The 20192-nt window shown below is 41.9% G+C and overlaps 1 protein-coding gene across 1 annotated transcript; it reads right to left on the bottom strand.

The window, feature by feature from the left end:
- Positions 1 to 207: 207 nt before the first annotated feature.
- On the bottom strand, positions 208 to 19976 carry SPACA1 (sperm acrosome associated 1). The gene is made up of 7 exons (XM_081186663.1): positions 19395 to 19976; positions 17624 to 17680; positions 12660 to 12761; positions 12264 to 12370; positions 9894 to 10029; positions 2701 to 2821; positions 208 to 717 (listed from the first exon to the last, which is right to left on the bottom strand). The coding sequence occupies exons 1-7, from the start codon at positions 19546 to 19548 to the stop codon at positions 483 to 485; spliced, it is 912 nt and encodes a 303-aa protein (XP_081042789.1). The 5' UTR covers positions 19549 to 19976; the 3' UTR covers positions 208 to 482.
- Between the last annotated feature and the right edge of the window lie 216 nt (positions 19977 to 20192).

The following is a 20192-nucleotide window of genomic DNA, read 5'->3' as shown; positions in this document are numbered from 1 at the left end:
CAACCAGGATGGCACAGCACAGGGACCCTATCTCAGAGCATTGCTTGCACCATAATTTGAAGACCAGCAGGTGGAGATGTCTTCTGGATCTTAACCCCCTCTCCCAGTGTGGATCAGGGTTTGGAGCTCTAGCCTAATTCCACTTTCACCATCTCACAAAGCATGAACTATGTCACAGACAGATATACCAGCATAGATATTAAGAACTGGAGTGCCAATGTATTTTATTGTGCGAGTTTGGGTATGTGAAAACATCTCACTTTGGCTTTTCAACAGCACAGAAAGGCAGAGGCTCCTGATGAACCCGACTAATCTTGACAGCAGAAATCAGTCCTTAAGTCTGGTTGATGCTGTTTCCCACTACTGTCTCAATGTTCACAACCAAGCTTAATCAGAGCGGCAAAAAGCACTTCTCAGACCTGGTACTCTTAATATATCGAGCATACTTTAATCTCTCCCTTTTATAAAATAATCTCTCTTTTCTAGTAATTCCCCTTGTCTGCATCTCCTCCTTCTCCTCCTCCCCCTCCCCCTTCGCTGACTCTTGTTGGTCCAGTCCACTCCTGGTAAGTAGAAACCGGTTCTCCTGCATTGTTGTCTAGTTGCGACATCTGGTCTACTGCGGTGAACTGTCCCGATGACGTCCTCAATGAACTTGAGCTTGGCTCCTCTCTGCTTCGCCAAACTTTTGTTTGCCAGAACATTTTGACAGCAGCCCTACGAGATAAGCCGCAACCAGATCATAAGACAAACGCCACCTGTCTTTGTGTCATTTTTAAAAAGCAGGCTAGAGACAGAAAATACTTTTTTTAAAGTCTTGAATAAAGGTTAAGGGCATAGCTGTCAACGTTTCCCCTTTTTTTAAAGGGAAATGCCCTTATTCCGAATAGGATTCCTCGCAAGAAAAGGGAAAAGTTGACAGCTATGGTTAAGGGTTGCATCACTTCCAATGGTGTATACAAGCTTTTCTTCTGCCCTGTTCTTGACTTCTGGTCAGAAAACGGTTCTACCTCTAAACCTTGTTCACCAGAGGAGTGTATGCACTATGAGTAATGGAACAGATGAAGCCGCCTTATACCAAAGGTTCATCCACACTTGTCCCATGTGTGGGTTTGAGTGGTTTCCCCCTTGCCCTGCTCCTTTCCCAGGAAAACCCCACTTTTTAGTGCTAAATCAGAGCAAACATCAATCTGGAGAAAACCTAAATAGCTGTTTGCTCTGACTGAGCACTAAATAGTGGTTTTTGATGAGCAGGGGTTGCAAGCAGAAGGACAAGAAGAAGTGGGGACAAGCCCTGGATCGGACAATTGGTCCACCTAAGACTGAGCCATGCAAAGCACTATCTTTCCCCTTTATCTCTCTAAAAAAGGTATTTTCAGTCTTCAGCCAAACAGACAGCATACTATAGCACAAACCTTATCACATTAAAATGAAAGCAACACTTTTCAACCATTCTTCGAATGTCACTCTAGATACAGTACTGGCATTTAAACTCTTGACCTCTCCACTTCTAATGCTCTCTTCTCTTGTTTCCTCCTATTCTACTTCTCACCCTTTCCATGCCTCATGAGCCAATTTCCCCACCAGCAGCTTCCTTTATTCATTTCTTCCATTTTTCTGCTTTCAATCTGCCATGATGCTTCCTGTATCTGGAACAGTTCCTCTTCCCCTTTAAAGGTCTCCTCAGGGTTTTGTTTTGTTTGTAATGCCTTTGCTAATTTTGCAGGTTCACCTATCCTTTACTGTTTGTTACCAGCTAAACCAGATTCATAACTGCATCTAGAAGGGATGTGGTTGGCGCTGTGGGTTAAACCACAGAGCCTAGGACTTGCCAATCAGTAGGTCGGCGGTTCGAATCCCCGTGACGGGGTGAGCTCCCGTTGCTCCTGCCAACCTAGCAGTTCGAAAGCATGTCAAAGTGCAAGTAGATAAATAGGTACCGCTCTGGCGGGAAGGTAAACGGCGTTTCTGTGCGCTGCTCTGGTTCGCCAGAAGCGGCTTAGTCATGCTGGCCACATGACCCGGAAGCTGTACGCTGGCTCCCTTGGCAATAAAGTGAGATGAGCGCTGCAACCCCAGAGTCGTCTGCGACTGGACCTAATGGTCAGGGGTCCCTTTACCTTTACCTTTAACTGCATCTAGAAGCCCCTGGCCAGCCTTATAAAAGAAGTTACATAAAACAATTGCTCTGGGAGACAGATTCTTGAGTGGGGCACCTCTTGCTATGAATGTCATTTTGCACCAAGCAACTATGTGTGGAATTGTTCTTGTCTTCCCACCTAAAGTATGGAGATGCTTGTAGGTGGCACCGTTAGAAAGCCTGCTTTCACACCTCATTGCCAGAGTGTATGTCTGCCCTAGTACCCTCCTTTTACACAAAATATTTGTACTGTACTGCATATAATTTCTGGAGTTCTTACATCATCATATATAATCTCCTGACCAGTACTGTACTTGGCTTCTACAACATAAATGCCATAAACTGAAAGCACATGACACCCCCCCCCAAAGAATCCTGGGAACAGTGGTTTGCCCTGCACAGAACTACAATTCCCAGCACCCCTTAACAAACTACATCTCCCAGGATTCTTTGGGTGATGTAATTTGCTTTAAAAGGTATGGTGCTTGTTGCAGCCATAATGTGACAGTTCGTTGTTACCCAACTGCAAAGTCTGTTTCAGTTTAACACTGTTTACCTACCAATTAAGGATGATGAAGATTATTGCGAAGACCACGCCAACACAAACAATAACTCCAGTTATGAGGACAAACACCAAAACTATATCTGTATTTGGCTTCTTCAACCTTCTTGTTTCTAATTCTAAAGAAAGGCAAAACTGTTATTATGGAAATGTTGGTAAACAGAATTTTGAAAAGGATGAAAATAAAAAAGGGTTCTTTTTAAACATGCTTTGTTATGTTTTATAGAAATATCCACTAAGTTTTTCTGTGACATAAGAAAGCAATTCTAAATTGTACAAAAGGTGCATCTTTTAAAAGGCAGGCATCACAAGGCAGACCATTATGCACTATAAACTTTAGCAAAACTGTTATGTCACTACCATGTACCATCCCTGTGCACAGTTTGAAAGAGTGCAACACACCAGGAAAGATTAAGAGCACAGCAGCAGAAATTTCAAAGAACCGACATATGGAGGAACTAAACAAGTAAATAAGCACAATAACTTAGAACATCACTTCTATTTACAAAAGAGACACAGTATATTGCAGTAGACCTTTAAAATGCTCTTATATAACATGCTAATGAGTGTAAGGTTAAGATAGCTTACGTAAATAAAATGTTGATCATCAGAAGTAATAAAATTTAGCCGCAGATTGAAACAGTAAGATTTAAAGGGGTAGGTCCAAATAATGCCTCTGAGTAAAGCAACCCTTGGAAAATGTATGTACCCACCAGCTGATGACTTAGTTCCTGAAACCAGATAAATCAGCCAAGGAAACTTTCAGACATCATACCTAGCGATGATTATTTTCACCTACTAGTGGAGCTGCCCTGGTTTGGTGGAAGGTGAATTAAAAACCAGCACCACCGTGTTGTCATACATATCACTGTTGGTCACCATGGGGTGGAAAGAAATGTGGCAAAGAATAAGGCATTTAAAAAAAAAATCACAGGTAAAGCCTTCCTGTGGTTGATGCTCGCCTAACTACATGCATGCAGAAAGCGTGAGCAGTTGCACTCTAGCCTTCTCAGGACAACCTAGTTTCCTATGCACAACTTACTTTGCTTTTACGTACTGCTGTTCTGTTTTTATTTTTAAGTGATAGCTCCAGGACGGCTGCACCATAACCATGCAAACAAGCCCACAAATATTATTAACGTGCACTCTTATTTTATTTTTTTGTTACTAGCCTGATTGAACCCTAGTATCCTGCATTTCCTTTCAGGGAGGGGGGAGCTAGTGCTGGAGGTGTGGCACTGTGTTTCCGTGCAGGTTGTGGAGGAAGGTGCTTCCCTTCCACCATGGCCAGCACAAAAACTGAACAGGGTGGCAGAGAAGGAATAAATTGTCCCCTGCACTGGGACCAGCATGGAAATGCAGAGGAAGAGACAGGGTAACCTAGCCCTCCGCCAGCCTCCTGCAACCCCCTCCTCGGCAGACCTCTTGCAAGAAAGGAAAGCGATAGGGAAATGCGCCAGGAATTGTGGGACAACACTTGCTTGGTGCAACTGTAGTGTAACCTCCCCACCAACAGATCAGAATGAATGCTTGTTAAATAGCAGGCCCTGTCTAATCTCTCCGCAAACAAATGAGGCTTAATGCTCATTAAGCAGGTAGCATGGAGGCAACCTCACCCACTTGCAGGGAATTCCTTGCTGTCTGGCAACCAGGTGAGCAGTTAGGCAGAAGGTTGCTGCATTTAACTTCTTCTGAACATGCTGTTTGTTTGTTTGGTAGATTTTTACCCTGTCTCTCAATATTTTAAATGCATCTCACAAATAAAACTTAATTTTAAAATTCATTGTGAGAATACCTCCCCTGCACCAAGGTATCAAATAAAATAGTGTTCACCTGTAGTATATATTTTCTGAGCTGCTACAAACAATCGAGTGTGCTAGCAGAACACAATCCTTTCTGTTTCTGAACTAGGATTTATAACCATACAATATTACACAGAGATTCTCCTAAACCCTTTTCTTAAGGCCTCCAAAGGCTTGAGATTCTGGCAGGAGGCAGGAAATGTCTGCTAGTACAGAATGTAGCATAATGAATTCCTGCTTCTAAACACTACTGTAAATACCGTGGAATAATCCAGCAAGCAAGATGACCTAGTTTGCAACACTACCTAGTTCACAATACTGCATTCTCACAGTTCAAAGTAAACTCCCCCCCCCCCTTGTGCAAATGACGTCAGGTCTCTTAAAAGGAACAGAATGCCAAGACAGACTTTTTGTTCCAAAATCATTAGAATTCTTTTATCTTTAGAGGAGGGATAGCATGGGAAAGACTGCGTTACTGGAAACAAACCAATGTTTTCTATATAAGCTCAATTTTAGTGTGTTAACTCCATCCTGAATAGAAAAGGAGGCGGCTGCAGCCCCACAAGGAAACTGAGACAGAAAGGGGGAGGCGGCAACACAACAATGTGCTCAAAACAGAAAATATAGAACAATATGGCTTGCCAAACACATTTTGATGTGACACATTATTCAGAGGCAAGACAATCTTAAGGCCAAACTACATGTTACAATAGCACGCTCCCTCTCTCTCTATATATATATCTGTGCTTTCAAGTTTCTTAAAAACCAGAATGCTAGCATGGGAAAGAGGGGTTATATTAGCCTTTGTCCTTAACTAGGTGCTGACTTGCATAAGAATAAGGTTGCCATGGAAGTGTAGGAGACACACACAAACTGGAAGTGTAAGGGGCTAAAGGTGAACTGGAATAATAGGAGGTGGCCAAGAGGGCCACCCCTGGCCCTCTAGACTTAATGATGCAGGTAGGGAGCTAATTTAACATGTGCTGTGGCCCTTCTCTTGCTATCTTCTTGAAGCAGTTTACTGAGTACATGCTCTTTCTTGAGCATCATTCTGAGTAAGTTGCTTGCACTTCACAGGGCAATGTGCTGCAATGCCATAGTCCCTGCCTGCGCAGGAAATGACCTGAATGAAAGCTACTCTACAAAAATTGCCCCTGCACAGCCAACTGGATATCACGTTCATGTGGGTGACGCTGTCCTTTCTGAAAACTGGCCAGCTGCTGCCTCCACCTCCTCCCCTGTTGTTGCCAACACACTCTCACTCGCTCACACGGGTGATGGCACAAGGAGCACGCTCTGGATCTTGTCTGGCTGTCTCTTCCCATGGCAAGAGGAGGCGAATAATCCCCTTCACTTACAACACACTCCCTCCCACACAGAACTATTATCAGAAAACATGAATAAACTGCCTTATGTCACTGGTTTTGTCAGAAGTAAGCTAAGACCCAAAATAGGCTGGAGTATGGAATAGAGCAACTGTGCAGTAGAAAGGTTGCCTGATGCAGAATACCATTAACAATTACGGTGATTTTCTTTGCAATAGCCAGAAGATGTTGAAAAGACATGGAGGGCGGGGTTTCCAATTTCTGCTGAGAAGAACCAGGACCTATGAGCCTAGGCCTCTGCTGAAAACCAAACAGAGAACCTCACCAATGATGAGGAATTAATAGAGCATTAATGAGAAACGAATCATCCTGTGCAAAATACTCCTTTATACCAACTTTATCCTAACACACACACACACCCCTTAGAAACTGGAGCAATTGTTCATGTAGATTCTTCCTGCTCTTTTGACACAGCTATCCACTCATCTCCCTGTTGTCTCCAAAACTACACTAAAAATTGCTGCAACACACATTTTGAGCAAGAACACAGTTATAATCTCTTATATGAAAGTTTCCCACCAGGCACAACATTATATCATTTACACACCACCTGAGAATAAAGTGCTACCATCCCTCCTATAGTTCCTTTTTTTAAAAAAGAAGTCCTCGATTTTTAATGCAAGATGTCATCACTTGAATTAATTCCTGCCTTCTTTCCTCCGAAAGGAGAGTCTATTTGCAGAGTCTGCAATTGAGCCTAGATTCAGTTTCCAAGCTAATGTCATTATAAGGGTCCTAATGGTATGAAGAACCATTAGCAACAGAAGAGAGCCCAAAGCAGCTCTGTTCTGATAGCAGATTGTTCTGATAATCCAGTTTTCTTCTCCACCTCCCAACTCTTCATTTCAAGAGATGATGGCTCTCGGCAATCATTGCTACAGGGGTGTATATGCATGCATATGTATGTGGCTTTGGCAGACACACAAATGTTTAGGATGGGGCTGTACCAATGGCAACACCACTGACGTGTCATGAAAAATGACACACACCATCAGGGATGTGCACTAGCTTCACAAGCTGATGCATCAATGCAAATGCTCAGGACAGGAATATGTGAGCAAGGATCAGAAGAAGCCAACAGACACAGCTCAACAGTTGAGGGCTGACATTCTATCCATAAAGACACAGCAGCCCAGATGAAATGCATTTTGAAGCTGACCAAACATAATGCTTTTTACTGGTCTCTGGGATTCATGAGTTACTCAGTAACAAGAAGATAAGCAAAGACCTACTGGCTCAGACCATTGATAAAAGTAGCCCATTATACAGTCTTTCTTAACAGCAACCAGTTTATCTAACAGCACCAAATAGTAACAGGGGAAATAATTCCTTGTTTTATCCCTAATTTCCATCAACATGAATTTGAGAATTCATAGTAACTAATTTCAGCCAATGTATGTTGATATTCCATTCCTATTTCTTTTTAGCAGAGTATAGGGAAAGCCTTGATCTTCATTTCAATCAAATGGAGAAGAAAATATATATTGGAACCTGTAGGCTTTAGAAGGAGAAACATCCATGAGAAATATTCCCCATCCCTCTCTAGTCCCAGTAATTATTCACCTATGTTTGCCCTTTCGGTTTATGCTTTGAGATCGAGGTAGCCTTAATTAAGAGGAATTACAGGCTGCTTTTTCCTTCAGAAACCAGAGACAGGTGGATACTATTGAGAGTCAGGCCTTAGCAACTGCTTGCTCCTTACAGATTCTGTGGTTCAGAGATCCAGCATGGGTCTCGAAGGTACAGCTATGCATGGGCACAAATTCAAAGGACAGTCAACCAAGGAAAAGCAACAAAGAAAACAAAGCACAAGACACAAGACAACACTGCATCAAAATAGGGCATTGGGTAATTTCCCTCATTTTTAAAAGTAAATTTAGTCCACTCTGTCAAATACTTAAATTATGCCATTTGCTACCAGATCCTTTAAACTAATGTCATCAAGGACTGATGAAAAAAACGTTGTACATAACTTCAAAATACCTATTAGAGCAACATCACAATATATCACCAGCTAAACATTGTGATAGACCAATATATCATGAAGTCTGAAATAAGGATGGAGCTATGTAGAGGCATCGGCTGGCTTCACGGTTTTTCCTGCATCGTGATTGTTGCCGACGCCTGCTCTTGTGATTTGCTGCCTCCTCTAGGAGGCAGGGGAGAGCTGAGCCAGCAGAGTTAACAGGAGCTGCAGGAATTGAGAGAAGCATTGGCTGGCTTCATGGTTTTTCCCACATTGTGATTTTTGCATAGCGCGCACACACACGTGAGAAGGTATTGTGCAGCCAGCAGGTTCCATGTCAACGTACTCTTTCAAGCCCACTTGGTACGAAAAGTTGGGCCGCCCTGAATTTTAGCTATTTACTTTAAAAAACACATTTTTACAATTAGCAAATAAGGGGTAAACAAAAGACCAGCAAATGGAACAGGCCCTACAAATGTAAACAATATTTTTAAAAAATACAATCCTAAAACCAGAATAAAAACAACAATGACATCATATAACATAGCTTCCACAGAAAAGTTATCCCTCTAGCAACAATACAATCACATATATCTAATTGCGTAGTGATTCTTTTAAGTTTTTGTTTACCGGTCTGAAGGCCATTTTCCATTTCACAAAGTTCAGTTATGGGTGTGTTCTCATAAGGAGATTTCTGTTCCGCATAGACATGTCTTTCTTGCAAACAGACACACATATCAATCATTTTCACGTTGATAAGATGGCGATTTTAAGAGAACCCCTTTTCAGGAACCCCTATAACCTCTGCTGCCTCAACCCAGTGGCATGGGTTAATCCAGAACGCGGCATAATCCAGAATGCGGCAGCTAGACTGGTGACCGGGAGCGGCCGCAGAGACCACATAACACCGGTCTTGAAAGACCTACATTGGCTCCCAGTACGTTTCCGAGCACAATTCAAAGTGTTGGTGCTGACCTTTAAAGCCCTAAACGGCCTTGGTCCAGTATATCTGAAGGAGCGTCTCCACCCCCATCGTTCTACCTGGACACTGAGGTCCAGCACCGAGGGCCTTCTGGCAGTTCCCTCACTGCGAGAAGCCAAGTTACAGGGAACCAGGCAGAGGGCCTTCTCGGTAGTGGCGCCTTCCCTGTGGAACACCCTCCCACCAGATGTCAAAGAGAACAACAACTACGAGGCTTTTAGAAGACATCTGAAGGCAGCCCTGTTTCGGGAAGCTTTTAATGTTTGATGTATTATAGTATTTTAATATTCTTTTGGAAGCCGCCCAGAGTGGCTGGGGAAGCCCAGCCAGATGGGCGGGGTATAAATAAATTATTACTATTATTATTATTATTATTATTATTATTATTATTATTATTATTATTATTGGTATTTTAACTGCAATAGCACAGGGGAGAGAACTCTTGTGGGAGAAATGGGGGGAAATTATGATATTCTCATGTTGATGGGCTTCTTTGAAGCTCTGGAACTGATATCTACTCTGAGTGGTAAAATTCAAGATGACAGCTGCAAGAAGTACATCAGTTAAATCCTTACTCTGCAGCATTGAAAGATTACAACAGAGGGCCTGGGGAGAACTGAACAAGGTGTCAACAGCTGCTTCTGTTAAACTGCCTGATCTTTCTGTCTTTTGAAATCAGTGAGGGGGGAAAGCACAAAAGATATGCAGATTAATGCAGTACAGTAACAAATTAACAGATAAGGAAGTTTTAAAATAAATCAGCATATATGTTTTTCAATTAAGACACTGCTTTTCCAAAACAGTCTGCTTGATATGGGTGCAGTGCATCAAGTGTTGGCAGTGAGTACATTGCCCAGTCATTTTAATGGAGTCTGCGCCATAGACACTATTCCCTCCGGCCTCCGCTTCCTGCAGAGTACAAGAAACATCACATGTTTACCGGATTGCTCCATTTGTAGTTTGCAAACTACAAGTGGAGAGTGAAGATCTTCTCATAAAGATTAATTTAACATAAGCAACGTCTGACTAAATATTTATGAACTTCCATGAACTTACCAGCTGTTGTGTACACTGTATATTTTACAGATGCAATCAATTCATCGTTTTCTATTGTATCGCACTCAAACGCAACGGGGTGGGTATCTCTGTGTACCTCCAGAATAGCTGAATCATTAGGAAGAATGAGTGATTGCTATCAATTCAAAGGTGACAAAAAAGACAAAGTTGGATTATCTCATAACAAGGTATGTACTATGTGACAATGGGGGGGGGGCTTTTCTTTCTTTCTTGGTGCTTCAGTGATCCCTCATGATATATCCTAAACCATAAACTATCTGTAATTCCCAACTTTTTATTTTCCCCTTCAGTTCTTCAGTGGATAGGCAATGTCGGGTGACCCATAAATTTTGGACGATTGTTAATTCTTCTCTGAAAAACACCAAATCTGTGTGGGACCAATTAAATGGAAAGCCTCTTTCATCAATATTGTTTTAAATTAAGAAAGGAATTGCATGATGACGTGATAAGCAGATTTTTTCTAGGAAATGTCAGAAAGCAATGGCTTTCTTGTAACTTGCCATGCCCTCTCCCCTTCCATGCCCTGTTCTGGGAGTAGCTAACGCTCAGAATTTGATTAAGGAAGGACAATTTTATCTATTTCCAGAATGGAGGAAGAAGTGCAATAGAAGTGTGGGTATATGGAGAGGTGTTTGTTACACTGGGAGAGCTTCAGCTCCTTGGGGAATGGGACCAAGGATGGTGGAGGGAAAGAGTGCTGCCTACCTAGATGAGGAGTACAACAAATTAAAAAATTAAGGTTTGGTTTGCTACACACCTTTTGATACACACTTGTATATCATGTATTTTCTTCTCTAAATTAGATGACAAATTTTGAGGGTATATGGATGCATATGGTGTAACTTGCCACGTATTGCAAAAGAGCCAGTTATGCTGTCACTGTGTTTGTCTGTGTGCATGTTTGCTCTTCTGGATATCTCTTACTAAGCAGGAGTGACTCAGCTGCCAGAAGGTCAGGTGAGCACTGTTGCCACACCGCATCACCCACTACTGATACCTGGGTTTATGAATAAGACAACAATGGCCTCATTTATGGCAGACTGCTGAGAGTGCGCGCACCCAAACCCACACACCCCACCCTGAGAGAGGCAATACATGTGCTATAATCTCATATCTCCAACTCAGTCTCTTCTCTCTTTTACTTAACTTTCCAAGAAGCTACTCATTCCACTTCAGGAAATGTGCAGTTTAGATTTTGGAACGTTTTCTCATTTTGCTTGGACTCTATTCCCTCCCATTTCCTTATGTGGCAATAGCTTATACCTATAGAACTTGTCATACCTCTCACATACTTATTTTCCTCACCCAATCTTCTCTGGTGCTTGCCTTTTCTACAGCTTTAACATAATCATTTCTGCTCTCCTCTAAATGCACAACACACTTATTTGACTATCTTTGCTTTAAATCATGTATTCAAGTACTCTAGACCCTGACTTGCCATCTCATTCCCCTTTTCAGGAGCTGCTGTTCTTTTGTAGCATACTACAACTCCAGATTAAAGAAACCAATGTGTCTTTTGGATGTATGTGTACATTGGTTTCCAAGTGTAGAAGAAAAAAAGAGCACATGGTAATGCAAGAGTCACTGGCGTAAGGTGAGCTCCAATATCTATTAATATTGTTCCACGCCACCTCAGTCTCTAATGAACGGTGCACAAGATTCCAGGAGTCTTGGCACTAAACCAGGGTTTGTGTTTCTTTTGGCAATGAGGCACAACCGAGGCTACAGTGTCTTTATGATATATGGTTTATTTACACGTCTACACAACCTGAAGCTTCAATGAAGGGGCTCACAGCAGCAGCACTCTAAAACATGCCATCTTATTCCATAGTAGCATCAGCATCCTCCCTCTGCAGCCTCTCCTGCTCTGCAGGGCACATATCAGCTTAGCTACCCCTTGCTGCTTCCTGGTTACATCACTGCCAACCCCTTCCCTAAACTAAGCTGTTTATCTACAGAGGAAGACTCCATAAATTCCCTTTCTAACACCTATTTCCTTTGAGCACCTTATAGCTAAAGATGGTCACCTCACAAAAAAAGTTTGCCTGACTTCATTAACATTTGTTGATTGGACTAGGATTACAATGTCCAATAGGAATGTCCCAGGAAGAAGTTTATCGGTGGGTCTATCACACCCCTTGCAATGCCTGAAAATACACACTAGGCTCTGGCTATTTCCTCCAAATAAATTATCTTTGACACATCCAAACCTTAATTAAATTCTAGCATCTATAAATCTACAATATTATATGCAAATAAATACACTCTAGGAAGCCTAAGTTTATGTGGAATCGTTAGAAATAAAATCAGTTCAGTATACATTGCACAGGATGGAACTAGATTACTTACCTGGTCCGGAATCAACATTTTCCAAATGTATTGAAATCGATTTTCTGGCGGTACAAAAATACACGGTATCTTCACACTAGCAAGACTTTCAGAAATTGGTTTACCCCCTGCAGAACATAGTTTTAAAAGTCACTTTGTACCAATACTTACATTATTGTACACCTCAAAATACTAGGAACACCTCCGCTAACAGAATGTGGTTAGAGGAATTATCATTTAATTATTATAAATTGCATGTTACTGGCTTTTATGTTTAAACCTGCTATTAACTAAGAAGCAATACAGGACATGTCACTTTTAAACCACCTCAAAATAAATGTCTTGCATTTTGGAAATGATGCATGAATATTCACAGAAGCTAACTGGGAATAACGGTATCATTACATCATTACTCACATCCACAATCTGCTGGTCCTCTGCACTCTTCAACACGAACAATACACTTAGTTTCACCTCCAGGGCATCCATTGGTTAATATAACTTCTCGAATGCCAATACCTTTGATCAAGATGAAAAAGGTAGCATTACATGTCTGGTTTATTTCTCTTTCTCTGTGGTAGATACTCCTTTAAGTTCGCCTTCTAAAATCAAAACACATTGGTCCCTGTCAAAGGCCTTCAGAAAAGCAGTTGTCTTCTTTATAACCAAAATTTAGAAGATACCACCCATTTGTGCCTGGGACTATTGTCTATTTAGATGATGGTAACCCATCCATTCCACAAGGTAAAAACTTTCTCCTTTCAGTTGAATTTTATATGCGCTTTCATTTTAATGCATTGCTAAAAACAAACAAGTTAATTAAAATTTAAATATCAACGCTAGCTTGCAGCCTCTGTGAACCTGGCCTTTCAAAGCCTCAACCATCTGGTGCCTGGAGCATTTTTGCTCTGATGAGCTCATTCCGATCAGGTGCTGAGCATCCTTAACTCTTATGGATACCAATGGAAAATTACAGTGCTGAATACCTTGCAGGATTTGGGCTTCTCAGGAAGGAGGTAAGTACTCTTGCAAATTAAGGAAATCTGATGTCACATTGATCTCACCTTGGTGCTAGCTTTAATTGGTGGATTCATCAACATAATCAAAGCTTTCTGAGGCGAGCTCAGTTCTGATTGTTACTGTAGCCACATGTTAATGATATCTTCCATTTTAAGCAGTTTTAAATTATCCCAAAAAAATTAATGATAATAAAAGAGATTGCACTGCATAACTTCCACCTATCAGGTTTATTCAGGAAGAAATCCCACTGAATTAAAGGGCACTTACTTCCTAGTGAGTGTGTGGAAGGTTGCAGCCTACAGGGAAAAGAACTACCTATATGTAATTAAGATTAGATAAGAATTGCAGATCTCAGACATCAACATTTCACTTGGGAACTTCATGTTATTTTCAAAAACACAAACATATTCAACACAAGTGCTGTGTTTCTTTGCTTTTCTCTTTTTTCCTTCTGCCAAACACTGTGTACCCAGCTCATTCAAATGACATGGCATGCGAGGGAGGAGAGAATAGTATGTTTAGTCCCAGTAAATACAGAATAGATTGCCAGCCGTTATAGAAATATTTTGTTTATTGAATAAGGAACGGAGATGGAAAAAAACCTTTTGTGACCTAAGCAGAATACAACCTATGCATATGAAAAGCAACCTTGTGGTGAGGTATTTTGCATCCCTAAATGCTTAGAAAACCTGATATATTTTGTAATATTTCTTATATGACATGTAACATTACCTCAAGTGGCAGACGGAACGAACAACACTTACTGGAAATGTTGCAAAACGAGAATCATGCTAAGCTGCTGAGAATTTCTCATTTCAAAGGTTAAGAAAACAGAGGTGTATATAGCAATGAACTGACATTTTTATTAAAGACATTTCTCTTGTTTTGGAGAGAGATTTTTTAAAAACTCACATAATGGGTGTATAATGGGTGATACTGGAGATACCTATAACAAAGGAAAACAATGGACACGCCTACTTTTAGTCCTGAAACAGGGATGGACAAATGGACAGACTGTGTGTGTGTCTGTGTGTGTGTGTGTGTGTGTGTGTGTGTGTGTGTGTGTGAGAGAGAGAGAGAGAGAGAGAGAGAGAGAGAGAGAAGAGAGAGAGTTGACAGTCTCCTTTTATTGGGCCACCAATCACTCTTAACCCCAACTCCAATCTCCCAGCTGTTCATGATTCCTTTTACTTCCACTATCCAAATTCCCTTGAAAACAGGAAGATACAAACTTCTGGGTAACAGTACAATCCTAGGGATTGAATTGTGATTGCAGAAAGATGGCTTCATCAGATTTGGAGTAAAGCATGGTGGGACTAGGAGCACTAGACTTTGACTAGGGAGGACTTTCTGCCTCTTAGCTCAAATTGTGAAAATCCTCTGTAACTGACACCACAGGGCAGTGATGTAGTGTGGGTTGCCAAGGCCCGTGGCAAAGCGGGGGTGAGTGAGAGGGAAACGGATGGAGTACGCATGCACATTCAACTACCTAACAGTATTTATATCACCCAGGAGATCATATTCGCAGAGATAAGAAAAGAAGAGTTGTACTGTTGTCTGAAGTGGTCATTTCCTGGTTTGCATGGAGAAGCCGTTTTCAATGGAGCCCAGTGACGGGTGCAGCTGTATTAAGGCAGCACTGGGTGTTGAAATTTTGCACCCTGAAGAATTTTGCACTTGAGGCAACCGTCCTTGTGCCCCCCCCCCATGCTACGCCAATGCAATAGGAAAGTTGCCTTAACTGCAGCTACCTCAATAATAAATTTGGAGTTGTCATATATTTACAAAATATTTTCAGACACACTTGCACGACCAAGATGCAAATCCACAAGAGAAGTGCATTCAAAGTGAGAAAATAGCCCTGGGTAAGCCTTTTTCCTGGTTTTGTCTTCAGGGGTAGAGAGCAGGGAATAGATTTAGAGCAATTTTCTAGGTGGCTAGATCTTGTATGAGATGCCAGATTCTGTGTTCATGCAGTGAAACCATGGATGCAGGAAGCAAATATGGGCCAGGGGCAACAACCCTTGTGTAGGCTAAATTTAAATTTCAAGTCCTAAAAAGGTTGTTTCAGAAGATCTCAAGTTCCTTTGGTGTTTCACTATTTGGTTACTTTTTCTCCTTTTATTGCCTGGCAAGTTGGATATTTTTACCTCCATCCTGCTAATTTTCTCATTGGACGCATCATGACAAGCCATTAACTGTGGCTTACCATGCACAAGCTTTGCTCCTCCTCACTTGTGCTGGAGAGATATAAGACATGATCCTTGGCTTAGCACTCCATCAAAAACAAGGTATTTGGGTTTATTGACTTTAATGAACATGGCCATTGAGATATTCACTCAAATTCCCTCAAACTAGCAATGTAATTTGCAATGAAGGTTGGATGTGAAATGGTATTAACAAGTCAACCTTTGGGGGGGGGGGTTGGGGCTTTAATGAGGCATGCAGTTAAGTGGCATTAGACCACATCTAATCTGACAGCTTTATCAATAATAACAAAGAAGTTAATGAAGAACTATGTTAATTCAATTAAGTTAAGGTGCTAAATTGAGAAGAAAGAAAGCATAGAAAAAAGGATTTAGAACAATTGATGGATGGAAGATAATTTAAAAATGGTTCAACTTGCAGCTACATAGTAAAAAAAGATGAAATAATGAATAAGAAAAAGTAAAAGTTAAGTTGAGCTGAATGGAGGGCTCATCCATACTGTTCTTTAATGTAGATAATGTACTTCCATTAATTATCTGTTGTCTTTAGGACATTCTCCTCCACTTTTCCAACATAAATCTGGATTTTTTCACACCTTCTCCTTTTTGAAGCATCCCTGGTATGGTGTGGGATTTGGTAGAGAATGTCACATGGACAATGAATAATTAATGTTATATAGGAAGCTTATTATCCAAATTAGACATCAGTATAGATGAGCCCAGATTTTGGGATTTCAGCAGGGAGACAAGAGTTATAATTCAAGTTGATCATGTTGCTTTCCTGATCAGGTAAAAATGGGAATTGCACAAATCTATCTGACATTATTGTTATGAAGAAAAGCAAGACAACAAGTACAAAGTGCTTTAAGATACTGTATAAAATATAAACAACAGCATAGTATAAAACATTTTTTGAAAAGGAAGTGGAAAAAGCTAAGAGCACATGGGTAACACTGAATTCTAACAATTATCAAAAGGATATTGTGAATTTGCACAATTACCATAAATATATCCTGGGGAAAGCAATGAAACAGAGGCTTCTACACATTTCAGGGGAGGAGCAGTATTAAAGAAACATGGATTTGCTGAGATTTGGGGGAATGGACAGCAATGTAGCCTCTCTGCTATAGACCAAATTATAGATGTGGCTACCTTAAAATAAAATTAAAAAAACCTCTAAATGAGAGTGACACAATCAGTGAATGCAACTCTTTCATTATAACACCAACTGTTCATATTTCTTTTTTAAATGTTACATTTATAATTAAAAGAACCCTGTGAATATATGGAGTGGGTAACTTAAAGTATGGAAACATTGCCAGAATGGAGAGCATTCTGCAAATTTTTCAAATTTTGAATAGGGAAGGGATGCAAACTGTGCTTAAAAAAAGTATTAACTGGAACAAAGAACATAAGAATAATATTAAAAATGTTTACTGGCACAAAATAACAAAAATATGCTGCACTGATGGGGGAAGTAAACATTTCCTTTCTGATGACAAAGGCGTAACCATCAGGTTTATGAACATTTGTTTCTCTTGCGAACTACCTGAGAAACGAAGCCATTGTCAGGGATGCAACAACTATCCTATTTTATCCTAACACAGGCATATTCGACTAGAAAATGGTTACCCTATTGGAGATCACTCTTTCCACTCATTTTTGAGACCTCAGCTACCTTTAGCACAGCTAATAAGCTGTATGATGAATACAACATACACTATTGCAGAGAATAAATTTGCTTTATAGGGTTGGAAATATTGTATGTGGGAAGACATCTGTGAGATGCATCAGGAGGTCTTTCAGCTTCTGAACGTTTCGCAGATGTTCACAAATAGAGAAAATTGTTACTCTGGTGAAGGCAGCTCCATGAGCCAATAAACAAAAGGAGCTGGGTTTTTTTTTTAAAAAAAAGAGCTTGCAGGCTGTGAAATTAATAAAACAACAGATCTGACCTAAATTTATAATGACAATCAACTGGATTGTTTTTGTTAATTATAGTTATCAACAACTGAAATCAATGGAAGGTGAACGAGGGCATGCAAATTACAATGGTTCAACAGCTAATGTTAGTATATTGTTCCTAAAAAGTTTCTTAAAAAACCAAAACCCACCCAATTATACTATGTTTTATCCATCTGCTTTTCTGCTTACCACATGTAACCGTGCATTCTCCAAATTCTACTTCCTTGGGTTGTGTCAGATTTGCTTCTGAAAAAGAAGCAAAATATAGGGTGAAATTCAACATTATGCTATTGCAAACGTTCCGTCTGCACAAGCATGTCAGCTTGAGAGGTGGAAAGATCCCTTCCCCCCTGTGATGTTCTGGAGGTTCTCCTTACCCCCTCAGAGCAAATTTTGGCAGGTGCAGGAAGAATGACGGGGCAGGAGGGGGGAAGCCCCATTGTGCAAGCCGAAGCCCTTATGCAAGACTTCCATTGACAGGGTTTTTAGGTGACTCACCCACCTGTAGTTATGAAATTCTTCCCTAGTGCTTTTCACCTGAAGCATAGCATTTTCTCATTCAGTGGAGCAATGGGAAAGAGACCAGGATTTCTGGAGCAATAAATTATACTAAAACAAATCAAGCTGGACACATCTCATTATTTAAATATTAACTGATTTTGAGAAATAGGGTGTACATCCCTACATAATTTATTTTTTAAATATAGTCCAGTAGGGAAATTGAAAAGCACATTATCTTTATTTCAGTGACTGGTGAATCACATTGTAAATATGTAGTAGAGATCATTATTATACTGCAGGATGCCTTACTTTTCAGCTTGCTAAATCAAAGCTATGTTATAATAATACAGTGGTACCTCGGTTTTCAAATGTAATTTATTCCAGAAGTCCGTTCAAGTTCTGAAACGTTCAAAAACTAACACTCAATAGCTGGCAGCTAGGTTTCAGGATCTTGCACACCGCGGAAGCCACATTGCATGTTCGACTTCTGAGGCGTGTTTGAAAACCGAAGCATTTATTCCCAGGTTTACAGCATTTGAAAACCGAACTGTTTGTCAACGGAGATAGTCTGAAACCGAGGTGCCACTGTACAAGCCTATGCATGTTTACTCAGAAGTAAATCCTATTATGTTTAATGGCACAGACTTCCGGGTAAGTGTGTATAGAACTGCAGCCTAACATCTAGTGGGGGAAAAAGTTATGTAAAAAGTTTTACACATGAACAATCATCATCGGAGAGTTAAAAACGTAATAAGAGCCTCCTGGATCAGGCCAACGGCCCATCTAGTCCAGCATCGTGTTCTCAGAATGGGCCAGGAGCAATATGTACACTGTCACAGTCTTGCAGGGATGGTCCACTTTTGGGCTTCAAAGCAAGTCCTTGAGCAACGCTATGGCACTGACAGCGCATCCAATTCGTGACATAAAAGACGGCACGTGGCTCTCGCATCCCAGGGAGGGATGATTAAGCATTGACTTTTCAAAAAACAAAAAACCCGCGACTCTCACTCAGCCTGGCAAACAGCTGGCTCCACACGCGAAACACCTTCTCTTTGACCTAACATCGTTCTAGCTTCTCAAGGGGGGAAATGGGAAGGAACTTGCCGGGACCTGCAAAGAGCAGCAGCCGGGCGGCGCAGCGAGCGAAAAGGAAGCGCCGGGGAGCCTCTGAGGCTGGAACTTGGCCCGGGGAAAAGAGGAGGAGGAGGAGGAGGCAGCTAGAAGCAGCAGTAGCAGCAGCTTCGCCGCGGGGCTGTTGCCTTAGGGGTGCGCTTTCGCCTGGAAAATTGCCAAAGGCCAATGAAGACGGCGGAGGTGCACAGGCGGCCCTTCGCAACCGCCGACTGGGCTTCGAACAGAGGCGAGGGAGGCTCTCGCTGGTGGGAAAGGGCGCCTCTCTGCAGGCCGCCCTCCGCGGGCTCGACAGGCTCCGGACGTGGGTGAGCCGCTCGCCGCTCACCCGATTCCTCCAGATGCAGCAGCGGCTCCGACAAGGCCACGTCGACCGAGATGGTGTCGTTGAAGGCGCCCGCGGGCTCGCTGGCCAGCAGCGTCAGGAGCAGGCCCACCCGGAGGACGAGCTTCCCCGTGCTCTCGGCCTTGCAGAACCCCATTTTCTGCAGCGCCCGCCGCGGCCTTTGCCCTCAGCCGAGCCCGCCGCGCGGAGGCGCTCGCAAAGGGGCAACCATTGAGGCGTCACAATGAGGCCTTGCTCAGCGTTCGAGCGGCACGCGGCGCTGGGAAGACGCGGGGGGCGAGGAGGGAGGAGGCCGCTCGCCCCCATCCTGCTTCTCTTCCTTCTCCCCACCCCGAAACTGGAAAGTCCCCCCCCCACACACACACACATGCACACACGGTGGCAGCGCCTTCTCCCTATATGAAAGTATTTGGGGACCCCCTCCTGAGCCCATCCATCTATGGAGGTCTTCAGAAAATGTGCTTTGCGTCTTTACTGATCTCAGAAACTCAAACCTCGCACCCTCGCAACCACTACCTTTTCTAAAACAGACTCCTGAACTGTCCTCACGATTTTTAGATAACACACTAATAATTCCTTTAAGAACCTTGTGCTTTTCCATAGCGCAGGAGGATTGACAGCCAAGGGAGTGGTATCTTATCTGCAGTGTCTCTGGAGGTGTTGCTGAAGTGTTTTCTCCCTGAGAAGCGCTTCGCAAAAATTGCACATAAACAGCCAGCAGACAAGTCAAAACAAAACCTGGGTCTCTCCACTTGCGTATCCTGTATTGGTTTTTAACAG

This window comes from Podarcis bocagei (assembly GCF_964188305.1).
Source record: "Podarcis bocagei genome assembly, chromosome: 3".
NCBI classification, from domain to species: domain Eukaryota; kingdom Metazoa; phylum Chordata; class Lepidosauria; order Squamata; family Lacertidae; genus Podarcis; species Podarcis bocagei.
Note: the sequence above shows the minus strand (reverse complement) of the source record. Positions and strands in the feature narration are given on the sequence as shown.

Excerpts from the sequence above, each read along its gene's own strand:
- SPACA1 (XM_081186663.1), bottom strand. The coding sequence starts at position 19,548 with ATGGGGTTCTGCAAGGCCGAGAGCACGGGGAAGCTCGTCCTCCGGGTG. Across the intron at positions 12,762-17,623 it reads AGAATGCACGGTTACATGTG|GTATTGGCATTCGAGAAGTT; the intron begins GTAAGCAGAAAA and ends TCTTGATCAAAG. Across the intron at positions 2,822-9,893 it reads TACAGTGTACACAACAGCTG|AATTAGAAACAAGAAGGTTG; the intron begins GTAAGTTCATGG and ends GCCTTTCTTTAG.